The following is a 23,149-nucleotide window of genomic DNA, read 5'->3' as shown; positions in this document are numbered from 1 at the left end:
GCCAAGACTAATGTCTTTGTGCTTAGCTTTCCCACTCGGGGCCTGTCATGACCGCGTCCTGTGACTGCCGTACGGGATGCTGCAAACCCCGCTGCTGACATGCCCCTCTTGTACTGATTGAAGGGTTCAAGAGTCCCAGTGAATTGGGAGCCTACCATAGCGGCTTGGTGGGATGGGTGCCTAGCAGAGGACACGCTACACTTGCACTTGGGAGTCCTGAATTTGAGTCTCATCTGTGCCATCGATCTTGGCCGAGTCCCATCCTGTGTGCCTCAGTGTCTCCATCTTTACAAAGGGGACACTGATACTGCCTCAGTTGTAAAGTGTTTTGAGATCTGCTGATGCAAAGCACAATAGAGCAGCCTAGCCTTCCCTAGCTATTATTATTATTATTATACCTTTCACACCTGGGATACAGGATTTAAGGAGGCCATATCCAGTGTAGCTTTGAGTCATAGCTGCTCATGCCAAGTCTGCCTGGCTTCTCTCTGCTGCTGCGGTCGTATTGGCAGGGGCCTCTAAGGCAAAACAAGCCCAGATACAATTGCCACCTTACATCATTTTAATGGCCGGGGCTACGTGTTTATGCTTTGGCTGCGGATGCAATGGCAAAGATGTCCCCTCCCTTCCCACTCCAGGGCGGAGAAGATGACACTTCTCCATGTTAGTTCTTGGGACCAGCCACAGTAAGCAGACTGGTTTACGTACCGAAAGTTCCTGGCTTGCGGCAGGACAGGAAACCTCAATGGGTTTTTGAGCAAACGCCCTTGATTTTTGGAGACGACCTAGACGAGTTTCCCAAGTCCTGTGCCATGCAGGTGGCGCTGCCTGTTGTTATTACTCTTCATACCCAGTTTCTCCTGAGCCCCGGGGTCTTGCAGATGGGTGTGCAGATGCAGGACCTGTCCCAGAGTGCTTCTAGGCAGGGGCATCGATCGTGTGGGGCATAGACCCCTGCTTCTTTTCACTGCCCTTGCAGGTATGTCTTCACTGCAGCATTCGTATGATCATCAAGGGCAGAAAGGGACCTTGTGTGATCACCCTGAGTGAACCATCGCACTCGAGTGTACGTCTAACTTGCTCTTAATTTCCAGAGATATAAATTCCACAGTTCCTCTAGGTGCCTCTTCCAGCGCTTGACCACGCTCCGTCAGAAAACTCTTCCTGATCTTCAACCTCAGTTTCCTCTGGTGCAACTCGAGGCCACTGCTAGTCCCGTCCCCTCCAGTCTCAGAGAAAAGCCTGTTTCCATCTTTGTTATAGTTCTGGTTGCTGGCACTGAGGTCTGAATGCCCCGGTCTGAGCAGTCGCCCTTCAAAGCCAGGCTCAACTTGTTCGCTCTACCATTTCGCATGCGGTCCTAGGACTTCTGGGGCATTTTCCCCGCTGCCTTTAGCTACCTTGTACTCCTTTCCCAAGAAGCAGGGAGGACTAGTCTGTCCTGTTAGGGCATGTGGTGGCTTGGGAATTGCTGGGAGGCGGTGGAGGACTACCTGCACTCGAGTAGCTTAGCTTGCCCCCACGCTATGCAGAGGCTGTGCTGACAGCCACGGGCACGGTCTGAGCGGCACTTGGGTATTGGGCCGGGGCGAGAGGCGTTTGTGTGGGGATGGGAGTGTGATTAGGAGCCGCACTCAGATGACGCCCCGTGTGATCTGTGCAGTGCAAACGAGCCCACCAAATGCAGTGGGCCTGAATATGTCAAGTGTCCTGGAGAGCACAGAGACGAAGGCTTGGGGGATTCAGCACAGAGGAGAGCGATGGGATATATGGCGAAGCCAGGGAAAGAGGGAGGAGCGGTGCCATATTTCACCAGCGAGAAGGGCCTGGTTCAAAGAGCCGAAGCCAGGGGGAGGCGAGGGCAGGTGGCATTTACCTTTCCAAGCTCAGCTGTCCCCTCCAGTTTTTCTTTCAGGTGCCCTGTTGTGAGGACTCCAGGTTGGCTACTGCCCATCACGTCTGAGCGTTTAATTTCTCAATGGGAGGGAAGGCAGATCGTGCTGCGGAGCTCCATTTAACCTGCTGGTGACCTGGTCTTAAGTCATCATGTCTGAAAATAGACATTGTTCCCTTCAGGGCATAGCTAATGACTCTGGGAAAGCTGGATCCTGTCTCTGAAGGCTGACTTAATTGCCGCTGCCAGAAACTTGGCACAGGTGATCTTGGGACCAGCACCTGTGCCATCCCATAATGCGCTGGCCAAAAACACACGCCGCCTTCTCGGGCTCCGAGAAGAGGGAGATAACGCGGTGATCTCTTTTTAATGAAAAGGGACATTGTCGCATTCATCGGGCACAGGCGACGGCCCGGCATTGTTAGCAGGGCGGGTAGGGCTCTGCGGACGTATTCTAGGCAGGGCTCTTCTTTTTAAGCCTGTTCCAAGTCCGACAAAAAAATAAGACAAACAAACCATTGTGGCTGGATCTCCCACTCCCACCAGACCAAGCCTGGGACAGGCTGGGAAACCAGAGGCACACAGACAGCTTGTTTCTGCTGGGAAAGCGGCTCGGGCTGGTCCGTCTGGTTGACTGACACGGGGTCAAATGCAGCCCAGGCCTTCACATGGAGAAGACATTTTTGCTTATAAATAGGGAAGCAGGCGGCGGTTAGCCCTGAGGTTGGTCTGCAGAGTTCTCCTCTGCATTTTTGCAATGTAGATCCCCCCCCTGCATAAAGGGATTTATTCTCAAACCATTGGTTTAGGCCAGCTGCTGCTGCAGGGGACACTGCTTTGTTGGGGAAGGAGCTGGCGGATCTGGATTAGCAGGTGCTCACGCCACGGTGGGGCTGAACCAGGCAAGGCATATGGTAACCGTCACGGATCTGAGCTTTGGCATGGGGTAGCTGCCGATCTTCCTCAAACCCATTTCCTGTTGTGCTCGTTCCGCCGCCCTGGTCGACTGTTCCTCCCGGCTATGGCACTCGGGGATATGGAGGCATGTGAGTTGTCACCCACCTAGCTCTCCTGTCTGTAGTCCCCAGTCCAGCCTCAGGTATGCTAGGAAAACTCTGCTGGGTTAGCTGGCTTTGCTCCTGGGGATGGCCTTATTCCACTACAAAACTCACCGTTCATGGTTGGAGCAGGTGGCTGATGTAGATTGCCAGCATCCGCGTCCTTGTGCAGACACAGCGTTGTGAAGCCAATAACACAGAGGATTTAAAAACACGGATGGCTTTGTAACGATGCTGCAGGCATACAAATGGCGAGGTTAGCATCAGAAGTTGCTTGCTTGAACTCGCACGGCCCTTGTTACCCAGCAAGAGGAGCCTTCTGGGCCTCTGGAATAAGGGGAGCTGCAGGGACGTTATCTCTAGTCAACTCTAGCTTTTTTTTTGTTCGTTTCCATTTCCAGGCACCAGCTGTGTGGGCTCAGCCCTGCAAATAGGGTTCGTTGGCTGATGCTGCACCAGCTATGGGGAGGGGGCAGAATGGTTGTGGATCCCAGAAATGTGGATTAAAGGATGGAAGAGACCAGTTTGTTCCATCTAGTCCATTGGTGCGCTGGTCTGTGCATGCATTGCTGTGGCAGGGCCTGTTGGTGCTGTCGCACATAGTTTTCCACGTTTTTGCACGCGAGCAAACGTGCAGTCTCGGGGAAAGATCGTCATGTAGTTGCTGTAGGCCGTGGCGTGTGCAGACGTGGCTGTATGAGCAGCGGAAGAGCGGGCTTTGCGCTTTCACTCTGGCTAGCCAGTTCTTGTGGCTGCATTGCTGTTTGGGAACTGGGCCGTGGTGCTGAGCTGCAAATCTTGAAAGGAGTGATTGCTCTCCAGTGCTGTTTGACTGCCTCTGTTTCATGCCTGGTGTATTCTTGGGCACGTGTGAATATGCCGAGATCTACTTGGAACATACTCCTTGCCAAGTCACGGACTCATTCCCCAATTGGATGCCCATTTGCAAGGCCCTACATACCCACTCCTTAGCAAATGGATGCATCTAACATCAGAAGGGGGAACAGTATCCAGCTTAAAATGTTAAAGCTCCTTAATTTTATCCCATTGCTTCTGTAGCCATCTATCAAGTTCCCTTCTCCCTGTGAAGCCTTTCTGTTCTTCAGATGCTAGCCAACACATGGCTACCAGTACCTATGACTCTGTGTCCTTCACTACATTTTTAAAGATGAACTGAAACGGTAAAACAATGCTTTTCTTCCAGTATGACTCTGGCTAATAATTTGGCCATGCCCAACAGCTCCACAAAATCTTTGAGAGTTACTCTGCGGAAGCAAGAAAAGCAATTTCCTTCGAACGTCAGCACTGCCATGGGCGTGTGAGACCGTAGGTCCATCTTGCCCGTTCTCCTGCGTCAGCCCGTGGCAGAGAGTAGATGCTGAAAGGGAAAGGGAACTGGGTCGGATCACGGCTTTTTTTCCACCGTTCCTCTCCCACCTGAAGCCTCCAGCATTTTAAGGTCTGGGGAGTTTTGAGTCGGAGGCGAGCTCCCATGCTCAGTAGCTACTGATGCCCTTTTCCTCCAAGAATTTGATCCCTTTTCCTTTTTTCCTGCTGGCAAAGGATCAGTAGGTTCATGCATTTCCTGCAGCATTCTCTGGACTCGGGGACATCCCATCTAATGGGGGATACAACCCCGGGTGTATTTTAATAGTTTGTGCAGATGCCTCTGCTGGCACGTAGCATCTTCACAGCACCGAGAGTGAATGTGTGGGCAGGAGGGTTGTAGCACTGGAGGCCTGGTTTAAGGATGGAGCTAATGGCAGAAAGTCTGACTGGGTATCAGCGTATGTCCCAGGGATCTCCTCCTGTTTCTGAAGAGCAAGCCTGTGTGTGGGAGGCTGGACTGAATTGCAAGGCAAGATCCCTGCACTCTGTGGCAGTTTGGTGGAAATTTTGGGACCCTCAGTAGTTGTCTTTTATTCCTACAGGATTAGGTAGGAGATTGAATCATGCAGTCGGGACAGCACCTCCTGCCCCTGCCTTCAGACCAAACTTTGAAGTTGTTGGGTGGGGCCTAGAGGAGGAGGCAATTGGTGCCTTAGGGCACTTTTACAGGTGATGGGGTTTTAGTTCCCCTAAATTGAAACGGTGGGTTTTTAATTTGTGGGTTTTTAATTGACCCACCATTTCAATTTAGGGGCTTCCGTCACTGTGACGGGACAATGACGGCCCGCCGGCAGCTTACCCCCACCCCTGCTGCGGGCAGGCTCTGCCGGGAGGGGAAAAAAAAAGCAGCGAAGGGCCTGCTTCTTTTTTTTTCCTTCCCCTGGCAGAGCCTGGAAGCCAGGTCGTACAGCCCCTGGGCTGTGGGGCAGGGGGGTCCGATGCTTCCCTCCATGGTGGCAGCGCCTCCCAGGGCTACCCAGGCAGGGTGCTAGCTGGGCAGGTGCTGCCCCAGCTTGCAGGTAGCACCCAGCCCGATTCAACGGTGCATTGGGTGCTGGAAGCCTGGGTGTGGGGAAGCTCGGGCTTGGCCGGCTTCCAGCGCCCCATGCACTGTGCTCCCTGCCTGGGAGCACCCGGGAACAGGCTAGCTTGCCCCTGGGGTAGTGCAGGAAGGTGGCAGGAGGGACGGTGCATGGAGCTCTGGAAGCCCGCCAAGCCCGAGCTTCCACGAGCCTGCCCGAGCTCCCAGCGCCCTGTGCACCTTCTCCAGCTGCCAGACATGACCACATGCACAATTATTTTTTTTTTTTATCCACAACAGAACAATTTGCCTCGATCAAACTAAAACACATCGGAGGTGGTCTAAGTTGCCATGCTCCAAAAAATGTTTACATGAAAAAAAATCGTGCACATGTACATGGTGATGCCATTATGTTAGACAAATGGTGATTTCTCGTCACTTTTTGTCATGTGTACACGGCCCCACGGTCACATGTACAAGCTCCCTTAGGTATCTGGGAAGGTGCTGAAGGTGTTTTATGGTGGTTAGCAAAGGGCTTTCATCTGTTGCATTGATCAGCCAGGCAAATAGGCAGGGGCTGGCACCTTTTATTCTTTTTGTAGAATTAACATCCAGTTTAGATGGAGGCCAGTTCACAACTTCAAGAGCGGCCTTTGTTTCAGGCTGTCGCAAACTCAGTGCAATTATATTGCAACAAAGGAGATTTAGATTGCATATAAGGAAGATCTTTCTAGTTAATGAGAGTGATTTAGTGTTGGATGGGATTAGCTAAGGAGATTGTGGAAAGGCCATCACTGGAAGTCTTTTACCTGTAGGTTAGGCAGGCACTTGGCTGGGAGGATTTTGGCAGGGATATTCCTGCCTTGAGCAGGGGATTAGTCTAGATGACCTCCTGAAGTCCTTTTTGGCCCTATTTTTTAAAGAGTTTTTCCACTAAGTTTGCTTTCAGTCTGTAATTCAGCTGGTGGACGTCCCTGTGTGGCACTGAGGTCTGTGCTGCGTCCGGTGCGTGGTAAACAGAGAAGACAAAGCTGAAGCTCGAGCAGCGTGGACGCATGCTTGTGGTTGAAAGTTTTCTCTCTAACAAACAGCGTCTGTCTAAAAAAGGGCTGTTTCCATCTGGCATGGCAGCGCTCTGGAGGACCTCACTGCACTGCCAACCCCTACTTCAGATCTTCAAGGATAAACAGAAGGACTAGAAACTTGTTTAAAATGGAAACGGCAAGATCCTGGATCGTGATTGTGCAGCTGCAGGGCAGATTTTTAACGATGAAGGGGAAACCAGATGAAAGGAAACCTCTGATCTCAGTTCTTCAGAATTTGATTTTCATTGCAGGCATCCAGGCCGGGTATTACGGAGAGTCCCTGGCTAGCAAGCCGGTTTTGGTGGGGTCTTTGGTCTAGGAGAACTGCAGAGATGAAGACAAATGGTCCAAGCCATCTGATCATTTGCCATTGGGGGGAAGAAGGAGTACTTTGTAAGAGGACTCTTGCTAGTTCCTTGGTTGTGGCCAGTTTCCAGTCACCAGACTCTGCCAGTTGGCCACTGTAAATAATCCAGATAACAACGGGCATTAATCAGTGGCCTGGTTCTCTCTCCCTGCTGCCCATGCTGCCTCTGAGTGTGAAGGGTGGGGTATGTGGGGGTATGCCAGCTCATCTGCTGCTGGAGAAGTCAAGTGGCTGAAGGAAGGAGCAGACACCCCAGTCCACACTCGAATGGCCATCAGTCTCTAGCCCGGAGGAGGAGGACGAGAGGAGGAGGAATAACCCACGAAGGGGGAGGTTGTGGTGAGCTGGAAGGGGATTGCAGTCGGGCTGGTTTAGCTGCTTGAATTTCATGTTGCCTGCTCAGGCCCTCACAAGGGCTGTGTAATAATGCGGGAACCCAGTTCTACCCCACGATGAAGACAAGAAGTCTGGGCAGCTTTCTCTCCTCCTTTCCCTGTTGCCCCAAGAGCCCTTTCTGTTTTAAAAGAGACCTTATCACTTGCTTCTTTGCAAGAGGGCTGTGTGCTGTGCCCCCCTGCCTGGGCACTGCCAGCCGTGATGGGGCTGCTGCCACCATGGCCTTGCTGGCTGGTTGTGGCTGAGACCTGTGGTGGAGGTAAGGGACAGGACAGACAGCAGGAGGGACATTTCTACTTGGGGAAATGGTACAGGTTTCTCAAGTCTCCAGCTAGTGTCGTAGCTATTGCACTACCCTTCTTCTCCTTCACGTCACCGGGTGCTTTTTTAAATTGCCTTTCCCCTAGTCGCTACTGAAATACCCTGTGTCCTGGCCATGGTGCAGAGCAGGCTGAAGTTTTGCGGCAGCAAGAGTCAGATTTTCCCAGCCAGGGAAATCCCTTCTGCCCCTCTGTGTGTATTGGCTGCTGGAGGTGCTGGGTTATCCGTGGTGATTCACCCTGGGAGCCATGTTGCAAGAAGTCAGCGCCTAGCCTTCGGCGAGGTGTCGTGGATGCAGTAGCACTGGCATGGGAGGAATAGAGCCGCCTCTCCTTCCATTTAGGAAGGGACTTGCTGTTCCTGTATCAAGGCAGCTGAAAACAATAGTAAATATTGAGCAAGTGCAGTTTTAAACCTGCCTGGGTGCAGATTAACAAGTGTAACGAGAATGGGAATCTGTGCGGGGCTCTCGGCTTCCGCCAGCTCTTCGGGTGGGGATTTGCTGGTGGGAAGACACCGCGCTGGGCGCAAAACACTAGAGACGAAGGAGGTGAAGCCACCTGCTTGCATGCACCACGCATGCATGTTGGCGGCATCTCGACAGCCTCCAGAGCCCTCGGAAGATTAAACATCGAGTCCAATTGATATCGTTGCTGTGTATTGAGAAGTGATTGATGCCCGCGAGATGCTCAAGTGAGGGTGGCAGGGAACAATGGTGTAAATTAACAATTTGAAGTGACCGTTAGCTTTGGGATGGGGGCTAAGGTTGCTGGCAGAGTCAGGCAAAGCAAGGCAGGTAGGCGGCACGTTCTCCTGCGGAGCACGGCCAGCTTGAGGCACTTCCAATTCAGGAGCCAGCGGCGAGCCCTGTGCAAGGAGAGCCGTACCTCCGGGGAGCAGTACAGTAGCTCCGCTGCACGCTGTGGGCTTGATTGCAGCCTCTCCTGTCATGAGGCTTTGTGACGCTGCTTCCGTGCAGATGGCATGGAGTCAAACATCTTGGGGGCCTAATGAGAACTGCCCCGAGAGACCGAGGAGGAGGTGGGAAAGATTTATGCCGTTGTTGCTGTCCAGCTCACAGCTGTCGGGGGTGTAGCTCCTCCCGTGCATGTAGCTGCTCCTTGTGAGCTCTCCTGCACCGCCTGTCTTTGCATCCCGGGGCGGGGAAAGGGGTGCATTTCTATTTAACCTTTCCTGAGCACCAGCTTTGCTACACAGGATCTCTGGAGGTGCTGATGGTGTCGTGACCCGTGTCTGCAGGGGCCTCCCCAGCAGCGCTGCCTGGGGGTCTCTGATGTGCTGCCCTTTCGGGAGGTTGGATTCCAGGCCGCTGGTGTAACCGCATTCTTGTCCCAGGCGGTGCCTGCCCTGCTCAGAAATGTGCTTTCTTCTTTGCCACTCCCGCCTCCGCCTGCTCACCTGCCTCTTCAGGAGCCAGATGCGGGGCAGACCCGGGGGTGGGAAGGAGGCAGGTGGTGCTTTCAAGGAGGAGGGAGGTGGGGGTGGCAGGCATCGTAAAACTCCACACTGAGGATTTCCCAGCATTTTGCGACCCCTCCTGGATGAATCTGCCTTAGCTCAGCTCCCCGAGGCCTCAAGAGATGCAGCAGCAGGACTGGAGCCCCGCTCTCCTGCCTCTCCAGTCATTGCTCTTACCCCTGCAGCGTCCTTCTTGGCATCCCCTGGGAGAAGGTGGGAGCTTTGGTTCGGATCCCACCGGGCACTGACCCCAACAGTCTTCATGCAATCGGGGGCCAGCCCTTTTGGCACGCATGCCGCTCTCAGCCCCTTCCCCTTGCCATATCTGCTGTTTTTATCTGTCGCTCTCCTGCCTGTCCTCTCCCTGATCGGCCACATGCCACACACAGCCTGCCTGTGCCACTTGTGGCCACCCATCATTGTGTCTTGCCCTGCCACTTTGTGGGACAGCAGGATCCAGCCAGTGAGCTGTGACTTTTGGCATTTGGAAATGGCGGGGTGGGGGTGTTGAGAGAGTTATAAAGGAATTGGGTGCCCGGTTCCTAAGGGAATCGGACATGCAGTGTCCTCAGGCTCCCTGGGAAAGCCTAGCTGAGCACTCTCTCTTTCATGGCATCTTAGCTTTAGATCAGGTTCAAAACTTGCGTGTGTGGGGAGCAGCGTGGAGGTACCCAGATGGGAAACCTGGGAACTGCCATTTTCAGGACTTTGGTCTGCAAAAGCTGCTTGTTCTGAGAAGGCCCTAAAGCCCTCCTTTCTCCAGGCACAGCTTATAGGGTCTGCCCAAGTGGGGCTGGGGTCCCCAAGTGGGGCTGGTGTGGCAGGGGTTTGCTTGGTAGGGGTCTGGCGAGAGCGTAACTATATGGGGCAGGCTCACATAGCCTCAGCTGCCCCAGTGCCTCCTTTCCTCCCGGGCACTGGACTGTTCTCTGTCCAGTGAAGAGCAACAGAGGCCAGGGGCCACGGTGCAGGCTGGGGTGCTAGCACACAGCAGCGAGGTGCACATTTCAAGCAGGTGGAGCCAGTGGTGGGGAAAGCTATGGCCTCCCTGGTGCACACTGAGCACCCTGTACGTGCTCTGGCCTGGGTAATTTATGGCTGCGTGTCTGCTCCTTCTGCCTGTCTTGAAGACCAGGCGCCTGGAGGGGTGAGTATGTACCCTTTCTGGTCTCCGCACACTCAGGTGTCTCTGGCATCTGATTCCCAGCTATAGACCCAGCACCTCTCGTGTGCAGCCTGCAGCCAGATAGGATGGAGGGGTCAATGCCCAGCTATTCCCGAGCTGGTTCTGTGGGCTCCAAAGGCCTCTGGGCTAGCCACTGAGAGTGGCCTTTGCCTTATGATATGATCTACCAGCTTGTCTACAGGAAGAGAGGAGCAGCTCCCTCTGTACCTTGCCGTTCCCATGATCCCCAATTCCTCAATGATCACTTTTGATCCAGCAAGTTTCAGAATGCAGCACAAGGATATCTGTAGGAATTGGGTCCTTTTTCTGTTGGCGCATAGCAGGGGATGGACTTTGGGTAATCTCCAGATCTGGTTGGGGTTTGGATTTGAACTCGGCCTCTGCAAAACCCCATCCCCTTCCAGCAGCCGCAGCGGTTCCCTTACAGTATCGAGCTCAGCACTGAGACAGTGGCAGCACAGCCACATGACAACTGCAGTGTGTGGTCTCTTGCTGATATGGAGAATGAGGGACCGGTGATGGGATGCAGTCTCTGACCGAGTACAGAGCACTACCCATAGGCTGCCAGGTGATGCCGGGTATGCTTCCCTGCTCATTTCCCACGTGTTACAGACCTGAGACCAGACCTGGGATTGAGTACTGTACCCTGCTTAGATCCTCAGACTGTATTCAGTGCACTTGGATTTCCCTCTGCTTCTTGCACTGCTGGAGAAAAGGGCCTCTTCAGCCAGATAATGAGCTGTTGGTGTCATGGTCTGATGTCCCAGTTGGCTGTTTTAAAGCACTCCATCTAGGGCAGAGGGAAGCCTTGGCTGGGGGGAAAGGGGAGGGTGTTCCTGGGTATGAGAAAGGCCTGGTCGCTCTGTGCTGCTCTATGAATAGCTGAAGCTCTACAGCCAAGGCAGGGATGGATCTCAGACCCTCCTGCTGTAAAACTGGGGGATCCTACAGCTTTGAGTTTCCTTTTGGCACTTCATACAGAAGAGAGCAGCGCTATGTGTGCTAGTGCTGGTGCAGCATGTCTGAGCATGTGGTACTTGTCCTGGGTTACCAGGGTTGGCGCGAACCTTGGAGGGAGATGAGAAGGAAAGGCCCAGAGGCAGAGCGGACGGTGATCTAGAGGTAGCTGTCCTGGACCCTGGCTGCTTTGTCTCCTGCAGGGGGGCATCTTTGCCTTTGAGAACAACGATGGGTGGTTGGCACCTTACAGGGGCCATTTCCCCTGCCCTCCAGGCTTGGTTCTGGGTACCAGAGTCACCGGAAAAGGGAAAGACCTTACTGTAGGCTTGAGTCATTCCTTTGTGGTGCTTCTGTGGCACGGGTGCCTTGAGGCTTTGCAAGTCTTTGGTTAATTTGGTGCTGCTTCTCCTTCAGGCCTTCCTACTTCCCGCCAGTTCGTCCATCCATCAAGTGCCAGGCTGAAGAGGCCAGCATGGCCTACAGTTAGTTGTATTTCATAAGAGGCAGAAACCTGTAACCGGTCAACGGGCGGCATCCGGGCACGTGTGTAGAGTGGGGAGAAAAGTTACTTAACCTCCTACGCAGCCGTGAAGGCCGCAAGGTTTCCGGCGACGGGCCTGTGGTTTCTGATGGGAAGTAGGAGCTGCAGCACGTGGCCTCCTGCACCAGCACCCTGTCCTCAGCCTGCTGCTGTTGCATGCTCTGTGGCCGGTCCTGTCACCTCACACCCCAGCCTGGGCACTTCCAGCCTTGCATGCTGCGTTGCGGCTTCTCCAACGGTCTGGCCCTTGGAGTCCCGTCCCCTGAACATGAGGTTGGGTGGCCGACGGCTGGAGCGATCCCGCATGCTGCTTCTGTCTGACGCATCCTCATAACACGGGCGGCTTGCTCTGGGTGTCAGTTTGTGGTGTGGTTCTCCAGCTAGGTTTGAAGTGGGGAGCTGGGCCGATCCGCCTGGTTTGCATGGAGCAGCGTGGGCTGAATTACCTGTAGAGGTGACCAGTCCCACGCTTTCCCCAGGCTTTATCTTCAGTGGCTTTCACAAGGGCTCCTTCCAGCCTCCACCCAAAGAAGGACGGTGCTTGGTGGCGACTGTGGGATCCCTTGAAGGCACTGGCTATGGTTGCATGCATCAGGGCGTGGGCGTGGTGTTGAAGCTAGCATGCACCAGCAGCCTTGGGCGTGCTGCCTGGCTCAGCCCTGCACCCATCTGGGCAGGGGACTGCACTTCAGGGTGACCCGGTGAGCTCGTGTGCATGGAGGGACGGGCAGCATCTTCCACATCCCTTTGACCCCTTACACACTCAGCAAGCCCGTGTTTTCTCTGAGCTCCTGTAAATGTTTTTTTTCTGAAGACTTACTTCCCCAGGGGAGTTTTAGCTCGGGCGCAGTCTGACTGAGCATGTCTCCCCACCCCTCCCCTTTCCCTTCCTTCCCCGATCCTCCGAGACCAGCACAACCCCTGGCCCCGAAGACAGTTTGTTGTGCGGTTTCTGTGGTTGTTTGTATCTAATCTCCTGATCGGTCACATCCTCTCGCTGGTGAGTCACCGGCTCCGCTCCTCCCCTCGCCGTTCAGAAAGCAGAGCAAAGATGAAGACGTTTTCGGCAGCTGCGTCCGCCAGGCTCCCATAATAACAGCTCTCCACGATTTATGTCTCCACCAGCCTTCGTCCTCCCAGCACCCGCACGAGGCAGGTATGTTGCCTCATTTTACAGCTGGGGACACTGAGGCAACAGCATGGCACTGGGCAGTGAGTCGGTGCGAGAGCTGGGTATTAGGACATGGGAGCTGCCTGTCAGCCCCGGACCCCATCCACGGGCCTGACCTTTCCCTAAAGATCCCACAGGCATGTACATAGGAAAACTCACGTGGGAACGGGCTCACAAGTCAAGTTATCGCTGGTTGAAGCTTTTGTTGGGGACAAGCGTGAGCAGGTGCCAGGGTGCAGCTGCTGGCTGGCAGGAAGGGCAATGACTAGGGAACCTCCTAACCCTAAATGTCTTCTCTGTCTTCCCCCATTCGGGTGAGGCCTTCCTGGGGTGGGCATGTGGCTGGGTCCTAGGGCACCCGGGGAAGCCTTGTCCCTTTGCTGTCTGACCTACCCTCCAGGTCCGTCTCCATACGGTGCAGCTCTGGGCAGCTCATGCCCATGACGATAAAGATGGAGCGAGAGACCCTGCTTTCTGATGGCAGGGGCGTTCTCCCAGCGCAGCGAAAGGCCCGCAGGACTTTGGGAGCTGGCGTTAGGTGACCTTGTGGCCAGAGGTGCTCAGGGGTCACACGTCCTTGCCCACCCACAAACTGGCAGGGCCGCGGGCTCGCACTGAGAGTTCAGGTGGAGGAGCCTGTTTGGAGCCATCGGTGAAGGACCTTAGACCCCTTTGCAAGGCGGTCTGCTCCGATCCTCTCGGGGAGATGGAGGTGGGCAGCAGAAGCCTGTGGCTGGGTCCGATGCTGCTTGTCGCTGGCTGCATGGGTGCGGGAGGCAGCCAGGTAGCAAGTGCCTCTTCCTAGGTCTGAAGTTGCTTCGTGCCATAGGGGGGACCAGACTGAAGGAGCTGTGCCCCCTCCAGACCTGTGGGGCTGGGTGGTCTTGCCCCTTTTGGATGGATGGGTGCCATGGGCTGCATTGAGGAAGGAGGCAGAGTCACGCCCCAGGAGGCAGGGCCTGGCCAAGCTTGCTGCCCCTCTTGTGCCCAGTTCCCTCCCCAGCACACGCTCAGATTGGAGGTGCCCTGGTTCTGGTCCTTTGCTCCATCGTCACCCCCTTAATGTGTAGCCCCTCTGGGACTGTGTCTGTCCCCTCTCACCCGAGGCAGCAGTTCTCTGCGTCTACGTTCTTCACTCTCAGCCTCCGCTGGGTCGGCCTGGACCCCCGCCGCTCTCCCGGTGGTCAGGGCCTCCGTTACATTTCTTGCGTCCATGTGCACTGCCCAGGAGCCCTCCTGCCCTGTGCCATCGGAAGGTGCGGGACGCCCAAGGGGTGCTGGGGGTAGCACGGGGACAATCGTGTGTGGTGGCTAAAGCATGGGACCAGGACTCTGGAGACCTGGGGTCTGTTGCTGCCTTTGCCACTGGCCTCAGGCAAGTTACTCACTCTGCCTGTGCCTCAGTTTCTCCATTTGTCAAATGGGATCCCAATACAGACCTCCTTTTGGCAAGGGTGGCTTTCCTGGGGATACAGAGAGACATCCGAGGCCTTGGGCTGGGGGACTGCTAACTTGGCACCATCTCGCTTCATGGGAGATGCTCAGGGAACATGAGTTGTCCAGGCATCTCCGGGGGCTGGACGGGAGGTACAGGACCAGGGCGGTTCTGGTTTGGGGGAGCCAGGCAGCAGGGGTCCCTCCAGTGATGAAGTTATGGAGGCAGCTTGGGTTCGGTGCTGCCACGTGTCCTGGCAGGCAGCCTCCGAGCAGAAAGTTTGCAACCAGCCGAGCTGGGGGGTTTCTCCGGTCTCCCAGCTGTTGCAACCTGCCCGTGCAAGGCCGGCGCCGGGTGGGGCTTTGAGGGACTTTCATCCTGCTCCTGCAGGCGTGGGACTTAGAAGGGGCAACGTGTAATGGCGGGTCTTGGGGAGGAAAAGCGAAAGGCGTGGGTCTGTCGCAGGGTCTTCCAGGACCCCCCAGAAGCAGCGTGCAGAACGAGGCTGCTAGGGCCTCAATATTAATTAATCTGTTTATTCCCCAGCAGCCCGGCGGGGGCGGGGAGGCGATCCGAGTGCTGAGGCTTTGCCTGCCCCCCGGCCCTGCTGCCCCTCGGGGCTCCCCGGCTCCGCAGCCCCCCGTGCGTGCTTTCCCCACAATGCCGCAGAGCTCGGGGGCTGCTCCCGGGCCCTGAGCACGCACAAAAGGCGGGCTTGTTGCCGCGCCGCTCCTGGCTCCGGTTACCATGGCAGCTGGTGTAAAACATCTGTAATAACTTTCCTCCCTCTGGGCAGGGGGGAGGGACTGAAAGGTGACTGCACCCGACCTTCGACCTCCGTGCACCCGCTCCCCCTCCCCGCCCCGACGAGGATCTCTAGCGCTTGGATCTGCCGGCCTCGGAGACCCCGTTCCACCGAGCCGGGGCCCGGGATGCTGCTGGAGACGGGCAGGAGGTCCTGGGTTGGAGGGGTGGGAAGTGACCTGGACTGATTGCAAGCTTGCTTTGCTCCTGCCCTTTCTCCCCAGCCCTGTTTGGAGCAGCTCTGGAGAGGGGATCGTGATGGGGTGGCTTCCTGCATGTCACCAAGTCTGAATGACGGGGTCTTCCCGAAAGCCAGCCATGGCCCACAACAGGCAGGAAGCCTCGTTGGCCCCTGTTAGGACCAGGGGTGCAGCCCACCTGTTTAACTGGGCATTGCGGAGCATTGGGTTTTGTCTCTGTTAGCAACCAGACCACGTACAGCCATGGTCCCGCGAGGAGCTTGGTGTCGAGGAAGTCTCCACTCTTCGTGAGCCTCCTTTCTTGGCCACCCCTGATGAGTTGCCACCACGTGGCTGGCGTCTTAGCACCGGGTTGGCTTTTTCGGGTGCTTTCTCTGCCACCGAACTCCCCCTGGAAGAGTTGTAGCTTAGGGCGGCGATTCTCTGCCAGGGTGTCGTGGCACCGTAAAGTTTACAGACATGATTCACAAGGTAAACCCAGAAATTACAGGTGGGAATCCACAGCCGTGGCCTGTCTGAGTTCTTTGCAACAGAAAAAAAGCTTCTCTATTATTTTTCAGTAGGCAAAAGAGGGAAAACTAAGAGCTGGCATTTTCCAAGGGGGGCCTCCGCTCTATCCAGGGGTGCCTCAAGTCTAAAATGGTTGAGAACCTTTTCCTTGGAAAAGTAAGGCCAGTGCAAATAAGGTCTCTGAGAAGAGAGAGCCAAGGGCATTGAGGAAGAGGAATGGTTCAAGACCTGGTCTGGCCTGAGCCCTTTAGAGCTACGGTTTCTTCAATACTTCCATGCTTTGTACCTTGCTTGATTTGGCTTCCCAAAGGGGGTGGTCTGACCAGGGCGGGCTTGGTGTAGGGATGGCAATCGCGATAGCCCCGGTGCCAACCCCAAAGCTCATGACCTAGCTGCTTGAAAACTGAACCAAGTGTGTTGGTACCTGATGGTGAACCTAGTGTGTCCTCTGCTCACTGGGTGTGTGCGGCCTGGAAAGTGTTCCCGGAGTACGGTTGTGCCAAGCAGCGTCAGCACTGAGCGTCGTGCTAGGTTTCAGGTGAAACCTTTCCTGGTCTCTTCCCCGTGTCATTACTGAATTGGCTGCAGTTGGTTCCCAGGAGCTGGCTCATGCACTAGAATAATGCTTCGTTGTGGAGCAGACCCTCCAGTCCCTGGACCAAGCAAGCGTGTTGGCTGGTTGAGTGTGAAGTGGAAGTCCTATATGAACATTTCATGCCTGGCAAAGGGAGCAGATACAGGGCTTTTATACGATAATACAAGAAGCGTCACAAGGTCGTGGCCACCTGGGACCTCAGAGTTGTCTCTTTCTTCCAGTTGCATGGCCCTTCGCAGTGACAACAGCCCACGTTACCCTGCTCCAGAAAGCATCTGAGATGGAGCAGTCTCCGTGATCGATGGAGCTAAATCGATAAGCTGCACAGAGAAATTAAGCCACTCCGGTGCCCTCTGGTAGATGACCACGGCACACAGAGCCCATTCATTGGGGTTCACGTGTGTGCATGTCCGTGTATGTGTGCAAAAGGACTGAATCCTTGAGAGAGTCTGTCTTGAATTTGGTTGGCTTCTTTTTTAATCAGTTGATTTCTGGGCTGTCTCTGGAGTATTGCTGCTGTAGGGATGGGATTGGGGAATTCTCTTGCAAGCCTTGACCTAGGGGTGAAGCCGTTAAATGCCTGACTCGGTGATTTTATTCTTGCCTAATCCGTTAGGACTCTCCAGGTGGTTTTAATTTGGGGGAAAAGGAAAGCTCTTAAAATGGCGACGCACCAGGGAAAGTCAATTCTTATCTTCAGATTCCCCAACTGGACCCACTCTGGGACACGGGAACGGTGCCAAGGCACGCGGTACCCCCAGGCTGCCGTTAGGTGGCAGTGGCAGGACAGCCGCTCTGTGTGTAATGCTACACGTGTGCGGCCGTGGGGACCCGTTTTACGGTAACGCCTGAGCTCCCTAGTCCTGGATTGGGGCTCCACTCTCCTTGTCGCTATACAGCCAGGTAGCCCAAAAGACTGTCCCTCCCCCAAAGAGCTTGACACGGTTGTCTTCCTGCAGGTGACTCGGAGGTGATAGTCCTGTATTTTGGGGATTTTGGAGTGCACTCGTTGCTTTGTACGGTGTGCCTGGTGCTGAGCAGACCCTGTTTTCAAGTACTTGTAACTGCCAGGCGTGAACCGTTTGGGCTGATGTTCTCCGCAAAATTGCCTAGAGGCAGATGCCCAGCACTGGGGAGTGTTAACTCAAATGGCTAAAGCTTGGCAAAGTTGCAAGCAACTGGGGGTCTCACGATGACAGGCACTGGGCCCTTCTGACCGTCGGCGGTGCGGCGGGGAGGGGTGACACCTGCGGCGAGTAACAATTTTCATCCGACTTGCATTAGCCTGCGTGCTCGAGGCTCTGACGCATGCCGCGGGGGGATGCAATGACACCCGTGCTCCTGGAGGGCTGTACTGCGAGGGGGAGCGTTGGAGGGGCTGGCAGCACCCTCTAGCGGGAAGCTCTGAATGCTGCTACCGATCTCCAGGGGCTGAGCCCATCTTGCAGCTTTGCACGGCTCGCCGGCTGGTTCAAGCCAAGCTGCGTGGAGCTTCGCTGCCGCCTCTCCTGGCGTGGGGGGCTCGCCAGCCATAACAATCTGTCACTCCGCGGGGCGTGTTCCAATGCAACGCGCCGGCTGGGCTGAAACGTGTCTCCTCTTCTGTTTTCCAGGCTTCTCCCATCTGCCTAACGGGTTGTACCCTTCGTACATTCCCCTGAATCATCTCGAGCCTCCCAGCAGCGGCAGCCCCCTCCTAGCCCAGCTGGGTCAGCACAGCCTCTTCGAGTCCCAGAAAGGTCAGTGTGTTTGTACGGGTGTATTGTGAACCACGTGCATGTGCCCTCTCTAGCCTGTCCTCATCCATCTGTGCACCCGTGTTATCGCACCACCCTGGTGATCCAAGCCCTGGAAGCGTTTTCGAAGGAGGAAGACGATCGTGCCAAGAAGGACCATGTCCAGCCTAAGGGGGGCTTTTCCTTTATTTCTACCATCCAAGCCCAGCCCCAACACAGCAGTCGCGGCCTCTAGGGCAGACAGACTTAGTTTTACTAGCACTGTTAGAGAAGAGTTTGGGATGAGCTGCCTCCATGCATATCAGGCCTTTCCTCCCCCTCTCCCTGTCTACAGGGGTACAGCTATGGGGTCAGCTGGTCACAGGTGGCTCTTGTCTGTCTCAGATTTCCATGGCCGTTGAGCCAAAGGGGGTGGAGAGGGGAAGAGGGGCAGTCAGGTGTCACCCCTGCCTGGAGAAGGCCCTGAGCGCTGCTGGCTTTTTAAGTTAGGTTCATCCCCGCTGTAATAGCCAGAAGGAAGGCATCTCTGCCGAGCAACTGCGTTAGAGTGACGTGTCGGTTTTGGGGTGCAGACACCTTAAAACTCCCAGTACAGGCGGGTGGGCCTGGGCTGAGACAGCAGGGAGCAGGGGACAGGCCAGGAGATGCACGGGCCAAATCGCCCTGTGTGCTTTGGGGTGCCACAGGGCTTGAGCTGAGCTGCTGCTGATGCCTGGGATGGTGGTGTCTTCTTGCTCATGCTGCAATGACCCAGACACACGGGGCACCAAAGGGTGGGGAGTACAAGGCCAGGAGCCAGATGGGTCTTATTAACCCTTATAGTTGCCCATTGGTCCTTTCCTGTCCCTCGGTTCCTGGGACAGACCCACGAGCCTGACCTCATGAATTAACCTGTTGAGCCTTGGAGCTGGCTCATCCTTTTCTCCCGAAGACGAGCGCAGTCTCTGGACATCCTGGTGCTCTGGACGTTTCACACACGTGGGGTCAGGAGGGCAGGGCAGCCTGACTCGCAGCAGAGAGCTGATGCCTGTACCTGTGCTGAGGGTCAGGCTGGACTGCAGCCACCCTGGCTCGCTCCATGCAAACCCTTGCAGGGCTGGATGCTTGCCATGAAGCCATTGCAATTCTGTCTGTCAGTCCCCAAGGCGGGAAGGGGCTTGTGCTGCCGTATGGTGATGGCCTTGCACTGGGAGATCAGAGGGGTTCCAGTTGAACTTCATCAGGGATTAAAAAACAGTGCGGTTGTCTCTCTCCATGGCATAGGCAGCCCCTCGGTTCCAGGGTGCTGCTCTCAGGATGGGGTGGGGCAGCTGGGCTCAGCCATGGGAGAGGTGGGTTTCTGGGCAGTCTCTTTCCTTCCTCCCTACCCATCCCTTGAATCTTGGATTTGGGATTTGACCATGTTCTGGGGATCCTGTCAGGCCTCAGCATCACGGCTACCTGCTCACCAGGGGGGCTATGAAGGATCCCCCTTGCCCCTGCATGCAAGGGGGATCTGTGGTCTCAACCCCATCATGCCCTTGCCTACTTTAACGTGCCCATTTCTCCCACCCTAGAGCCGCAGGGGTCCCAAGAGGGCATAGGCCCTGTTCTGCACCAGCGCTGGAGAGGAACCGATGTCACCTTGTCCCGTTTTGTTTTGCAGATGGGTTTTACCTGTCCGGCCATGCGGGGCAGCCAGCCTTGCAACCCCAAGCCCCCATCTCAAGGACGGCGGCCAATCACACGCCAAGTGCCCTGCTGCGCGAGAAAGACCTCGGGCACCTGCACAAGAGCTCGAAGGAGAGCATGAAAGACCCCCCTGGCAAGGAGCGGGCGTGTAGGAGTGACCTCTCCTTGCCCTTCTCCAAGAAGGACAGCAAGCAGAAAGAGGAGCCCCGGCCACGCAGCGTGGTGGATCTCACCCAGGACACCAAGCCCGACAGCGAGCGGAAAGTGGCTGGCTTGGTGAAGGCAGGGGAGCGCCTGTCCCCTTTCCTCATGGAGCACATGCCAAATCGGGGGGCTGGCAATGGAGAACCAAAGTCCAAGAACCCGCTGCAGACCTCTTCCCTCAGTAACTGCAATGGTGGTGGGGACCCCATGCTGAAAGTGCTGGGGGTTGAGCAGGACCGGTGCGCCAAGGACCCCAGCCGGCACGACGAGAACATGAGGCCTTCTGCTCACGCCCACCCCGACAGGCTGAAAAGGGGTGACTCCATCCTGACTTCGGTTGGTGCTTTGCACGTTTCCTGCAGTTGCCCCTCCCCACACGCAGCTCCCCCGGGGAAGATGGCGCCGTCCTCGACATTCCCTCCGCAGCCTGTCCATTCCAACATGTACACCATCTTCCCCCCGGCCAAAGAGCCCGGGAGGGAACACAAAGTCATTGCCCCCACCTTCGTGCCTTCGGTCGAGGCCTACGATGAGAGGAACGGGCCCATCCAGATCGCCTCCCAGGCCCGGGACAACAAAGCGAAGGACAAGGACATGGGCAAGGTGGGCGTGTTGCAGTCGCCGACAGAGCGGTGTCTTGCCGACACCACCCGCACCCTCTTGTCCCAGGACTTCTCTTGCCACAGCGACACCAAAAGGATGGAGGCCTTGCGGGAGAAGGGGTCAGTGATCAGGGCCAACTCTATGGCGCTGAAGAGGCAGGTGGCTTCAGAGCCTTTCCTGAACCGGCCTGGCCTGGGGTCTCCGGAGAGCAGGGAGTTCCTGGCGGCCAAGGACTTGATGAAGCCGAGTCCGGACGTGGAACACCGTGCCTGCGATCGAGACCGCTTTCCCCGCGCTGGCTCCAAAGAGTCAGCAAAGGTCTACGGCACTTTGGACTCCTCCAGGCAGCACCTGGACCATGGCCAACTGAAGCCTCCTGAGCAGAAGTGGAAGCCCTTTGAAATGGGCAACTTTGCCACCACCCAGATGGCAGTGCTAGCCGCCCAGCACAACCACGTCAACCGGGTGGAGGAGGAAGCCAAGAAGGTGTACCTTGACCCCAGTGGCCTGCAGAGGTCCTCGGTGGTCGGGTCCCGGGGCTCTGCAGACATTCTCCACCCCACCTCCCATGGCGAAGGGTCTGCCATGCAGAGCCTTATCAAGTACAGCGGCAGCTTTGCCAAGGAGAACGCGGCCCGGCAAAGCTGTGGCAAGAAGAGCCCGTTCGGTGGGCTCGGTAACATGAAGCCAGACTCTTCTCAGCTGGGAGCCTCCAAGGGGCAGCAGCTGCTGTCCCAGCCTATGGGGAAGCAGCTGAAGAGAGACCCGGAGAGGCCAGAGAGTGCCAAGTCCTTTGGCCGCGAGAGCATCGGCTCCCAGGGCGAGGTGGAGGTGAGGCACCTGCCAGTCGGCATCGCGGTGGCAGTGGCCCGGCAGAAGGACAACAGCAGCAGCAAGCTGGGGCCCAGCCTGGCGGACCGGGATCGCTCCCTTTCCCTGAGCAGCATCAAAGGTAGGATCGTAGCATCCATCTCAGAACCTCGCTCTCCCTCTTGCCCCAACCCCCTCTGCTGACCTGGGATGGGCTTAGAGCAAAGGGGCACATCGGGGAAGCTGAAATGACACGGGGTCCCCTCTCTGGGCTGATCGGGGATGGACAGGAATAGGATGGGTGTCCAGAGCTTAGTCCTCAAGTAGCTTTCCCTGGGGAGAAGGGCAGAGGCTGGCTGTGACAGATGGAGCCTCTTGCCGTTGGGGTTGATCGCTGGCTGTCCCCTGTGAACTGAGCTGGGCAGACTCAGCTGTATCCCTTCTTTGCACAAGGGCGTGCAGCCAACCAGAAGGCTCTTGTCATTCCCCAGGCAGGAAAGCCCAGGACTGAAGGGGCCTGGGGGATCTGGCTGTTCCCTCTTACCCTAGCAGAGGTTCCTTCAAGACCTGTGCTTGGCTGAGATGAGTCCTAGATACCAGAAGGCAGCCCTCCCCCATTGACATCATCTCTTTGCTTCTTCCCTCTCCCTGTTGTGAGCAAACCACCCAGGCTTGGTCTGTTCTTGGTCTTGTGGCATGACCCCAAGCTCTGCCAGTCATTTCCCCCATTCTCTGGTGCCTTGGACCTACTCGATCTACTCGGCTTCTGTAATGTTTTGGCCTCCTCAGTTGCTTACTTCTGTTGAGTTGATGTTCATGAGCATGATCATGCTTGTTCTGTCCTGCAAACCCGGCTCTGATGGGGCCATCCTTCCCCTATCTCCATGCATACACATACACGTGCATGCACACACACAAAAGGAATCAGAACTTGTGGCAGACGTGATCTCTTGTATTAGACTAACTAGATATATGCAAAAAAAAAAATCTTTATTTGCAAGCGTGGGGGGCGCACTCACCCTTCTTCAGGCATAGGCGAATACAAAGTCTCCTAGGTGGAACTGAAAATTTGTATTTCACAGGAGAGCTGAAAGTGTTCTTACAACAGGAGATCTTACAACACCTTCAGCCCTCCTGTGAAATACGAATTTTCATTGCCACCTAGGAGACATTTTACAATCTTTGCATTCTCCTATGCCTGAAGAAGGGCGAGCGTGCCCGAAAGCTTGCAAATAAATAATTTTTTTGCACGTATCTAGTTGGTCTAATACAAGAGATCACCTCTGCCATGAGTTCTGGTTCCTTTTTGCCTGTAGACCAATATGGCTACAACCTGTATACCCCCCCCAACACACACACATGCGCACGCACACACACTTGTGTTGACTAGTTTCTTATTAAACCTAGCACCGGCCTATTCGATTTCCAGCGCCCCTCAGATTTAGCAGAGCTACGGTGCTCAGCACAGGGGGCTGCTGGCTGAATTTGCAGCTCAGCTCTTACTTTTTTTAATGGAAACGAGATGTTGGCAAGAGGACCCCACAACCGTCGTGCCTGCAGTGGGCCTGGGTGGCCGCTAGATGCCATTGTTGCTCAATGCAGACCTTGCTTATAAAAGGCACCTGTTGGTCTGTGCCAGTGGTTCAAGTGTGGGCTGCAGGGGTGGATCCAGGGGAGGCCTGGTGGGGGGTAGCCTATCAACCCCCACTCCTC

General features: G+C 55.7%; 1 protein-coding gene across 10 annotated transcripts in view; it reads left to right on the top strand.

Moving 5' to 3' along the window:
* The window catches only part of TNRC18 (trinucleotide repeat containing 18), an 83,665-nt gene that overhangs the window by 15,895 nt on the left and 44,621 nt on the right, over positions 1-23,149 (top strand). For all 10 annotated transcript variants that reach the window (XM_019494626.2, XM_059716443.1, XM_059716446.1 and 7 more), the window contains 2 exons: positions 18,026-18,151; positions 19,794-21,578. In XM_019494626.2, coding sequence (XP_019350171.1) covers positions 18,026-18,151; positions 19,794-21,578 — 1,911 coding nt within the window. The remainder of the gene's footprint in view (positions 1-18,025; positions 18,152-19,793; positions 21,579-23,149) is intronic.

This window comes from Alligator mississippiensis, chromosome 13 (genome assembly GCF_030867095.1).
Source record: "Alligator mississippiensis isolate rAllMis1 chromosome 13, rAllMis1, whole genome shotgun sequence".
Taxonomy (NCBI): Eukaryota; Metazoa; Chordata; order Crocodylia; family Alligatoridae; genus Alligator; species Alligator mississippiensis.
This window is presented reverse-complemented; position numbering and strand designations above follow the sequence as displayed.